Here is an 11,075-nt window from a genome sequence, read left to right as displayed (position 1 = left end):
GGGCTCTCCGACTATGGAGAAAGCAGGAGAAGCTCCACCGCTCAAAAGCCAGGGAGAGACAGCCTTTCTAAAGTCCTTCGTCATGACCATTTAATTGTTTATAGACACATCCAGAAGCTACAAAGCTAAGAAACATTGTCTCAGGATTCATGTTAGCCAATCCCCCAGCACAGGCTCTGGCTCCCCCAGCACACATGGAAAGATTCCTGGGGCTCACCGTGCCATCAACACAAAAGCCCACCAGAGAGGTAGCTATTACATGGTTCAAATATCGCTTAAGCCTCTGACCCCTTTCCCTCCCTGCCTCCTTTCCAAAGACAACTCTTGGAATGGCATTCCTTGAATGCTGGGGTTTGTGGGGGGTTTGAGTGCTGCCGTGTGAACGTCTTGAGTAGCTTCAATGGGGAAATTCCTGCTCCAGTCCTACAAAAATAGACATCTCCTTGGACCCAAACAGTTTCATTGATAATGTCCATAGCCTGGATACCCTGGAGGTGGCGAGCCGTCCTTAGGAGGCAGCTGACTGGGATCTTCACCAAAGGGGTTGGCTGAGAAGTGAAGACAAGAAGGGACAGTTAGCAGCAGGGAAGAGATGTGATTCATGTTTTGCACAGCCAAGGGCCACTATCTTTGGGGATAGAAATCAATGGAGGTGCAATCAGGAGGAGAGATGTGGGCGAGGGTGACTCATTAACAAAAAAGTGAAAAGTAAAACCCAACTCCTGCAGCAAGAAAATGCAGAACAGGTTAGAATTTACACCTGTAAAAGGGACAAGGGAGGGTGCCAGACACCGTGGGAAAGGAGTGCAACTTCTGCAAGCATTTATAGAAGGAGCAGCAAAATGCCAATCACAGCAAGTGGAGTGGCAGAAGGCTCTGTATTTTGCCAAGGGGGCGGTGGAACGACAAGCACTTGCGTGTATTGTAACACCACCCTGGTGTCAGGGGAGACCAAGCCAGGCACTGTCAGGGCTGGAGGCAAACTTTGCCCCCACAGCAACGCTGCCTGTCACTTCCCTCCCCACACACCCACGTCTGCATGAGAGAGTGGCAGCCGCTCATCCAGGGGGGAGAATGTGCTCTGTATGCTCGCTCTCCCCCACGCAGATGACACCAGGCTTTTGCCTTCTCCCGAATGGGTTCCAGAATTCACCTGGTTTACTGTGTCCCGCAGAACAGAGCTGCAAGTGACTGAGAACTCAGCCTGTCCCAAACTATATAATCCCACTCCTTTAACCACAAGGAAGCCTGGTTGGGGAGCTATTTTCTCTTAAGAGTGCTGGTGTGGTTGTTCAGTGGAACCCTGGGTAGGCTATGGGGCCGAAACCAAAGCAGAGAGAGGTCTTTTGATTCCTAGTCCAAATCCATCCTTCTGGGGAAGTCCCGAGTTCTGTTTCTTGCCGCCATGTTGGAACTTACGGTTCTGGAACTGCTGGGCCGTGTACCTCGTCAGCAAAATCCCGACACCTTCTATCAGGGCAAGCAAGATGCCTCCCATCATAGCCGAGCCGACCATGGCCAAGGGCCCACCTAAGGGGAAAGAACTCTCAGTCCCAACGCCCTGGCTCAGCGTTCAGCCACAGGAGGTTAAGGGGAGAGGTGGAGGCGCTGCAGTTAGAGGATCACTGGCCACCACTTACTGCGTGATGCTAACACAGCTCCCGTGAGTGCCCCACTTGTGATGGAGTTCCAGGGATCCTCCTTGCCCCGCATCTTCACTAGGCCGCAGTCGATGGTGGAGAAGAGCCCGCCCCACACGGCAAAGCTGCCTGCGAGGAGGAACACAAGGAGAGCATGTGGAGACACCAGCTGGACTCAGGGATGTTCATTTGTAACTGGCACCAAAAGGTATTAGAATTCCGTGCCAAGCAAAGCCAAATGCTTGGCTTACAAAATGGGCCCTGCACACGTGCTGAATTGGGCAGAACTCTGACAACATGCTGGCAAAGAACCAGGCAGCCTTATGGGGTCGGTGGGAGCACCAGGGATCGATGGGGAGATTGACAGGCTTGGAGCTCCAGAAGAAGGGCCAAGAGCCACTCCAGGACACACAAGTTATATTCTCCCCACGAACAGATTGTTAAACTTATCTCCAAGGACTATGAAAAGCAGAAACAATTTTTTGTTTTGATTTTGTAAAACACTGACTCATGGCTCGTTTGCCAGGCACTTGGAGTTCTGCGCAAGCAGAATCACACAGGTGGTAAGACACTTCCCATCTCCAAGATCACTAATGGTACCATCCCTGTGTCACGTTCAGAGAGGAAGGGTGTGAAGAGAGGCATTCTTAGTGGACGCCTCCCTTCTCTCAAGAAAAGTACGGCTCCACCTCCTGCTGTAGGACTTGCCCAAGTTGAACCAATAACTGGGGGGGGGGGGGGGAGCTGCATTTTCCAGCTGTAAGCTGAGCCAGAAAAGTAGTGATTTAAGTTAAGGTTTATAATGGTGAAATGTCATTCTGTTTCACTAGGATTCATTTATTGAGTCACTTACTAAGGCTACAATCCCAAGCACACTTACCGTATTTTTTTCTCTATAAGACACACTTTTCCTCTCCAAAAAAGTAAGGGGAAATGTGTGTGCGTCTTATGGAGCGAATGCAGGCGGGAGGCTCTGCTCAGCGCTCCCTTTAAAGAGCCCCGTGGAGCGTGTGTGCGGCTCTTGGGGGCTTCTGGGATAGCCTCTTGCTGTTCTGGCTTCTGGGATTCAGAATATATTTTTTTCTTTTTTTCCTCCTCCAAAAACTAGGTCGTCTTATGGTCTGGTGCGTCTTATAGAGCGAAAAATACGGTACCTAAAAGTAAGCCTCCCTGAATACATATGGTCTTGCTTTTGACCAAACCAATGAGTGATTTAACTGTCAGCTTTGGGACTGGGCTATACAACTAACTCAATATGACAAAACAGCCTCCAAGCCAGCACTTCATACTCTGCACATTCTTCTCTTTAATTCCTGCCTCCCTTGGCCAGCAGTTATAATATTTGATTTATATCACACTTTTCCTGAAACTTCCCCCTGGGATGCCCCACTCCACACATTTCATGGTCATAACGACCTTGTGAGGTGGTCCAAGGTCACATCCAGTGAGCTTCAAGGCTGACAGGGGATTTGAAGCGTGGTCTGACACTTTTACCACAATACAGCACTGCTGGTTCTCCTTTAAAATAAACCAAATCCTGATCCACCTCACCCCACAATCTGTCTGATCCATCTTTTTATTTACAACACTGCCCACATTCCCACCGCCAACCCAAGGGTCAGGACACTTCCCTTACCTCCAATCTGTGGTGCTCTGACTCTGATAGCGTTAATGCTGCCTTTGAACCGATGCCTGACACCCTAGGAAAGAGAGGAGGAAAAACTACCTTAGTCAAAACTCACAATGGACTGCGGGAGAAAACCACACCCTGAAAAAAAATGTTCAAGCGCAGGGTAGAAGAGGCTGTAAGGGGAGCCAAGACAAGACAATCTCCACATCTCAAGGAACACAGGCACATACAATTCTCAAACTCCAATGACTCTTTGGAGCCAGAAGCCACAGGTCTTGATCCACGGAAGGCAGGTGGGCTCAGGGTGTCTCTGCAACTGCCACTTTCCCACCCGAAAAACAGGTTGCCTACCTGACCTCAGTTATCCAGTGGGATCATCTCAAGCATTAAACTCTCTACAATTTAATCTATGAGAGCCAGACCATGGTGTGACACAATGGGGGGTGAGAATGGGAAACGTCATACAAAACTATACCAAGGTCTGACACACAGAACTGCAAGGCAAACATTGCAAGACAAAAATAGGAAGAGGAGGTACTCTTGTTTTGGAGATATCGAAGAGCAACAACATTTAAAATGCATGTAGTTTCTTTCAAGTGTTCAAATGGCATGTGCATTATGGCAGTAATCATTTCAACAATGCTGTCGGGCCGGTCACTCCATTAACTCCATACTACAAATGTGACAGCTGAGTCTTACCTAAGATAGAAATGGGCAGACTTAAGGTTTGCATGATCTACTGTTCTGCTTAAAACAACAGCAACTGAGAATCCAAGGGGAAGGGGCTGGGGGCAAGAACAAATTTTGCCTGGCCAGTCGAAATGAAAATAACCCTGTTCAATCCCTCCAAGCAATTACCAAACTTATTCATTGAAACTCTTTCCAAGCACTTAGAGCAGGGGGCCGGTCCACTGCCCCTCAGACCTTGTGGGGGGCCAGACTATATTTTTTTTTGGGGGGGGGGGAATGAACGAATTCCTATGCCCCACAAATAACCCAGAGATGCATTTTAAATAAAAGCACACATTCTACTCATGTAAAAACACGCTGATTCCCCGACCATCTGCGGACCGGATTGAGAAGGTGATTGGGCTGGATCTGACCTCCTTAGTTTGCCTACCCATGACTTAAGAGTTAGGGCATAAATGCTCAAACCTGCATGTGAACAGGACAAAAAGGAGAATAACAGGCTCACAGATGCAAACCACTTGATTGTAGCTCACATCAGAAAGAGCCAAGCACAAAACAGTAGCTCAGAAGGGCAGCATCAGTCACAATTACCTACAGATGACCAGAAGCCTTTAACCCCCATAAAATGCATGGGGAAAGCTGCATAAATACTGGTAGCTGGTCAAAGGTAACTAATTAACAGCGCATTTGACACGTAAGGAACATGGAGCCTGACAGCAAAGTAAATAGCCTCAGTTTTAATCCTAGGTTGCCATTCTAAACACTTTTACCTGTAAGTCCTGTTAAAATCAATGGGCAACTTGAGTAAGAAATCATAAGGTCAGACTGTAAACACCCGGGCACACAACTCAATGTAGACTGTTTCTGTAATTAGCTCTTCATCCAGTCTGTCCCCAAAGTATCAATCTGGTAGATAAAACATGGTCCAAACATGGGGGCAAACTAGATGAGATTGTAGAAGACAGGGGACTGGACCTCCTGGTGTTCCCACACAAAAAAGCTAGAAACAAACACAGGGCATCTCAATGAAATCAGGGCTGCACCAGGGAGTGTTTTTGAAAGACACCTTCCCCAATCTAGATCATCCACCACCAATGAAAGATGTTATTTGCCATGCAGAAGGAAACATTCAGGTATCCTCTCTGAAGTACAGTACAGAAGGACCAGCATTCCCATCCCAGCTTGGAGCCGGGAAGGAACACAGGGGGCTTGTGCCACTGTTGTGCTGAACTTTGGAAATGCTCAAGAGTGCTTCTGAAGGTCTTCCAGATGCCACAAGCAAGACCCGGCCTCAAGGCCTCCATCTCCCACAACAGACAAAAACAGTCTCAAAACTGGAACGCTGAGTTTTCCTCCAAGCACTTACAGCCCGAAGACGGAGAGTAAATGCTCAAAACTGAGGAGACAGGCTTGACATACAAGCAGCAGGAGCACAAACTCTACACGCTTGACTCCCAGGCGACAGGGAGGAGGAAGTGGAGCGACACTTATTGAGATGGTGCCAAAAGTGGCAACGCCACCTGCTCAGAATAGAAATATGTTCTCCCTTGCTGCTGCCTACACAGCCATGAGCAATTTTCTGCCCAGAGATCAGTTCTGCAGCACAAGCCAGTTATAGACCTATAAGCCCAGCGGCCACTTTTGTGGAATCCTACACCTCAAGTTCCGCCCGTGTATTTTCCACAGGTGAGGGGAAAGGTGTATGGGGATTCAGGGATGCAGTAATCCTTGCTGCTGTGCCTCAGACCTGCCAATTGTGATGTGATAAGGCAACAACTGTTTTGCATGGGGGTTATGTTCCTGACCCCCACCCGCCCAGCCCCCTTTTCTGACTACAGTGGTACCTTGGTTCTCAAACGCCTTGGTTCTCAAATGCTGAAAACCTGAAGTAAGTGTTCCGGTTTTCGAACGTTTTTCAGAAGCCAAACGTCCAATGAGGCTGTCGGCTATTGTTTCTGGAGCACCTGCACCAATCAGAAGCTGCGCCTTGGTTTTTGAACATTTCAGAAGTCAAACAGACTTCCAGAACGGATTAAGTTTGGCGCTTTCGTTTTTGCTATTTATTTTGCGTTTTTGTTTTTGAGGCTTTTTCGGTTAATTTGTTTTTGCGACTGTGTGGAACCCTGTTCAGCTACTGATTGACTGATTGTGCAGAAATGCATAAAATCCAAACAATGATCATCAGTGGAGGTAAGAAAAAAAAATAATTTTAATTTTTATCATCTACAAGACCGTCTTATTTATTTTATAGTGCAGTACATTGATTATTGCTTTCATTTTATAGATCAATGGTCTCATTAGATAGCATAATTCATGTTAAATTGCTGCTTTAGGGGTTGTTTTTAAAAGTCTGGAACAGATTCATCTGGTTTGCATTGCTTTCTTTGGGAAAGCGCACCTTGGTTCTGGAACGCTTTGGTTTTGCAACCGACTTCTGGGACGGATTAAATTTGAGAACCAAGGTACCACTGTACTTCTGAGTGTGGTGTGCGTTCACAGTCACACACATATTGACCGCACATAAAATGGTTGTATACTTGTTGTATGAGCAGTTTTAATATGCTGGATGCAATCACACAAAGACTCTTGGTACGGAAAATAAGAATACTAAGTTTATTATAGGAAATACATATTGCACAGTAAATAGTTCTTAGTTCTAGCTACCTAAGTTAGAGATGCAAAGAACCATTCCTAGTCTTTGATATCTGCAGGAGAGAGAGAGAGAGAGGAAAGGAAGATGTCTCCTCTCTCTCTGCTTCAGAGAGGAGAGAAAATTAGATCAGCAACCCCAACTACCAGTCTAGCAATTTAGTGGAGGTCAGCACAGGTTAGGTTAGAAAGACAATACAGTGGTAGCTCGCAAGACGAATGCCTCGTAAGACGAAAAACTCACAAGACGAAAGAGTTTTTCGTTTTTTGAGTTGCTCCGCAAGACGAATTTCCCTATGGGCTTGCTTCGCAAGACGAAAACGTTTGTTTCCTTTTGTTTTCCTTTTTCATTCCTATGGGAATCCGTGCTTCACAAGACGAAAAATTCGCAAGACGAAAAAACTCGCAGAATGAATTAATTTTGTCTTGCGAGGTACCACTGTATAGGAAGGTTGAAGCTTCCTCTCTCAATCTAAATTCTCCAATGCAAAAGCCCATCAGCCTTAATATATGCTGCGTTGCATCCCTAAACTTCCAGTCAGGATTGAACCATGAACCAGTATTCTGTATTGGCTCTTTAGGGACACTCATTCTTGGCAGACAGTACAGTGGATGCTAGGGTTGCGAATGTGATACGTGCGGGAAGCACGTTTGCAACCCGCAGCATTCGCAACCTGCAGAGCCGTGTCTGTGCACGCGCAGGTTGCGATTCGGCGCTTCTGGGCATGCGCAAAGTGCAATTTAGCGCTTCTACACATGCACGACCGCTGAAACCCGGAAGTAACCCATTCCAGTTCAGTGGTGCCTCGCAAGACGAAATTAATTCGTTCCGCGAGTTGTTTCATCTTGCGGTTTTTTTCGTCTTGCGAAGCACGGATACTGTGCTGAATTTCTTCCTCAGTCGCTCAGGCTCCCCCCTCGCTTTCAACCGGCCACCATGACCGTCAAGTTGCGCTCGGGCTTCTACACGGGCAAAAAGTCCGCCGCGCTGCTGGCGCTGCTGGTGCTGGCTATCCTGTACGGCCGCTGCGCGCAGGATTTGGAAGGGAGAGGCGACGAGGCAGCGCCCACAAACGAGGCTCCCGCCAGCGCCGACCCATCTGTGTGGCCGCCCGGTGCCTGGGACGTAAGAAAAAGGAAACAATCTCGCAAGACGTTTTCATCTTGCGAAGCAAGCCCATAGGGAAAATCGTCTTGCGAAGCAACTCAAAAATCGAAAAACCCTTTCGTCTTGCGCGTTTTTCGTCTTACGAGGCATTCGTCTTGCGAGGTACCACTGTATTTCCGGGTTTCGGGGCGTCCATAACCTGAAGAAACGCAACCTGAAGTGTCTGTAACCCGAGGTATGACTGTACACAGCAATCACCAATTCCCACTAAAGGCACACTTGTGAGGACAGCCGATCCACATTAACTTGTGCTCAGCAGAACCAGTCTGCGATTACTGGCATGCTGGAAGAGCCAACCAACAGCACAGCAAAATGATCACTAGCCATAAAATTTCTGGTTCTCATTGGCAACCAAAAATGTCTAAATAAATAAATAAATAAATAAATAAATAAATAAATAAGAAAGATAGATCGATCATATATTAGATCACTTCTTATCTCAGGCAAGTGCATTCAAAGTGCATCACCGGCCTTCAAAGCCCTATATGTGTGCTAGGACCTTAACAATTACCTTAACAACGAAACTACCGTATTTTTTGCCCTATAGGACGCACTTTTTCCCCTCCAAAAATGAAGGGGAAATGTGTGTGCGTCCTATGGGGCGAGTGCAGGCTTTTGCTGAAGCCTGGAGAGCGAGAGGGATCGGTGCGCACAGACCCCTCTTGCTCTCCAGGCTTCAGGAGAGGCCCACCGCCAGCCCCACAAGCTTGGGGGACAGCGGGGAGGTGCAGCGCGCCTTTCCCGCTGTCCCCCGACTTGGTTAGAAGGCTGGTGGGGGGGAGAAGCCTGCTCCTCCCCGTCGCCAGCCCCGCAAACTCGGGGGACAGCGGTAGAGGCACAGCGCGCCTTTCCCGCTGCCCCCCGACTTGGTTAGAAGGCTGGCGGAGGGCTTCCCCCTCCTCCAGCCCCGCAAGCTCCCAGAGCGATGCCAAAGCTGCACGCAGCTTCGGCATTGCTCCGGGTCCTGTTCTGGGGGAGGGGGAAGCTCGGGCTTCCCCCGCCCCAGCCCCACGCCGGGGGGGGGGAATTTTTTTCTTTATTCCCCCCCCCCCAAAATCTAGGTGCGTCCTATGGGCCGGTGCATCCTATAGGGCGAAAAATACGGTAGTTTGAAAACAAAAGCCAGGCTACTCACAAGCATACAATCTAACAGACAAAGAAAGAGAGTGTAGGGGAAGGGGAAGATTAGGTAGGGAATGTTTTAGGATTTGCAAGAGCCAATCTGGGCCAGGGTTCTTCATGAATCTATGTCTTCTGACCCCATCCATGTCCCTCACTTGCAGCTTGAAGGAAAGGGAAGGAGAAAAGAAGGTTGGGACTCACCACTGGAGCATTGCGGAAGCCTTTGACAGCCTGGAAGACACCTCCCCCAATCATCCCCATGGTGAAGGCGCCACCACAGTCATCTACAATTCGCCAGGGGCTGCCAAATGGAAAGAGAAGTGAAGTTAGTGGAGGCCCTGAAAGCCCCCCAAAAGTGAGAAAGAGATGACTTAGAAATGGTGCTAAGCAGCTGGGGGGTGGGCAATCTTAAGAGACCTTAAAGGTAAAAGTAAAGGGACCCCTGACCATTAGGTCCAGTTGTGGCCGACTCTGGGGTTGCGGCGCTCATCTTGCTTTACTGGCCGAGGGAGCCGGCGTACAGCTTCCGGGTCATGTGGCCAGCATGACTAAGCCGCTTCTGGCGAACCAGAGCAGCTCATGCAAACGCCGTTTACCTTCCCGCCGGAGCGGTACCTATTTAGCTACTTGCACTTTGACGTGTTTTCGAACTGCTAAGTTGGCAGGAGCTGGGACCAAACAATGGGAGCTCACCCCGTCGCAGGGATTCGAACCGCCGAACTTCTGATCAGCAAGTCCTAGGCTCTGTGGTTTAACCCACAACACCACCTGTGTCCCCTAAGAGACCTTATAGCAACCCAATTAAGTTGAGCATAGACTAAGTTAATATTTGGTTGGAAGCCGCCCAGAGTGGCTGGGGAAGTCCAGTCAGATGGGCGGGGTATAAATAATAAAGTATTATTATTATTATTATTATTATTATTATTCCCTCCACTAGGGCTGGGTGATATATTGATATATCGTGCAAAACAAGTATGAAGTCCATATCATATCGGCTTCATAATTTTTGACCTGGCAATATATTGTGAATCATGGTGTGTGCGTGTGTGTGTGCGCGCGCTAGGCAAAAATTACAATGCAGGAAAAACCATGAAGCCAGTCAATGCCTCTACTACATAGTTCCATCCTTATTTCAGAGATCATGATATATTGGTATATCAGGATGTTTAGCTGGTGAAAACCAGATAACACCCACCCCACCCCACTGATTTCTTAGTGTTTAGATTTTCCAGGAATACACTCAAGCTCCCAACTTGGTCTCTTATGCCATGTAAATATCCTTTTTTTATTTACTGATTGAAAATTTATTTGTGACCAGTTTGCTGCAACTCTGACCTATATTTTTATATTATTTAAATGCATCTTTGTTACTTCATCTCAAGTGGGATGAAGAAGTCTAAAAGATTTTATTTTGCTTCTTTCTTATGTTTAGGTATTTCTCACTTGAATATAAAAACAGTTTAAAATGATAATAACAATAAAGCTACACATACACTCCACCAACCAAAATACAATAAGGATCAGAACAGGAAAATATTATAACTATTCAGCCAACTCAGTGCTTGTTTGTTTGTAGTTGCACCACATATTGAAATCTTTACTTTATGGGGAAACATTAGATGAAACGGTAAAGTCAGCACAAATAAAGTGGGCTCAGGATTTAGGTCATAATATACAACTTGAAGATTGGGGAAAGACGTGGAAGGAAATGGGAGAAAGGAAATGGGAAAAACTTTCCAATTGTCTTTGGACTGTAGGGGCTTGCACCTCCTTGCAAATATAGTCTGGGAAGTATCAGTTAAGCTGAGGAAACTATAAATATGTGTAAGAGATTCAGTATTTACTATCTCAAAGGAATATCCAGGCTACCCAGAAAATGCAATCAAGGAACGCATTATCAGGTATCCTGGCAGAGAGGAGAGAATGAACACTCTCAGATTTCTGCTGCAGAACGCCTCCTTCTGTGATATATGTATGTATGATGTTTTGGAGGGTGGTCTTGGGCTACAGGGTGGGCAATTTCAAAAGTCTATACAGTGGTACCTCTGGTTGCGAACTGGATCTGTTCCGGAGGCCCGTTCGCAACATGAAAAGCCCGCAACCTGAAGCGCCGTATCTGCGCAGCTGTGCGGCATGATTTGGCGCTTGTGCGCATGCACAAAGTGTGATTTAGCAC

General features: G+C 47.4%; 1 protein-coding gene and 1 long non-coding RNA gene across 2 annotated transcripts in view; both read right to left on the bottom strand.

Annotated features, from left to right (window-relative positions):
* LOC310835308 overlaps positions 1 to 11,075 on the bottom strand; it is a 94,140-nt gene that overhangs the window by 69,507 nt on the left and 13,558 nt on the right. The gene's annotated exons all lie outside the window — the stretch shown is intronic.
* The window catches only part of TIMM17B (translocase of inner mitochondrial membrane 17B), an 11,612-nt gene continuing 601 nt past the window's right edge, over positions 65 to 11,075 (bottom strand). Inside the window, exons 2-6 of the mRNA XM_083719969.1 lie at positions 9,101 to 9,200; positions 3,277 to 3,340; positions 1,641 to 1,769; positions 1,420 to 1,530; positions 65 to 548 (exon numbers count right to left, since the gene is read on the bottom strand). Of these exons, the coding sequence (XP_083576095.1) occupies positions 460 to 548; positions 1,420 to 1,530; positions 1,641 to 1,769; positions 3,277 to 3,340; positions 9,101 to 9,200 (493 nt within the window). The 3' untranslated portion in view covers positions 65 to 459. The remainder of the gene's footprint in view (positions 549 to 1,419; positions 1,531 to 1,640; positions 1,770 to 3,276; positions 3,341 to 9,100; positions 9,201 to 11,075) is intronic.

This window comes from Podarcis gaigeae (assembly GCF_964106915.1).
Source record: "Podarcis gaigeae genome assembly, chromosome: 17".
In the NCBI taxonomy this organism is placed as follows: Eukaryota; Metazoa; Chordata; class Lepidosauria; order Squamata; family Lacertidae; genus Podarcis; species Podarcis gaigeae.
The sequence above is the reverse complement of the archived record's forward strand: the minus strand, read 5'-3'. Positions and strand labels throughout refer to the sequence as shown.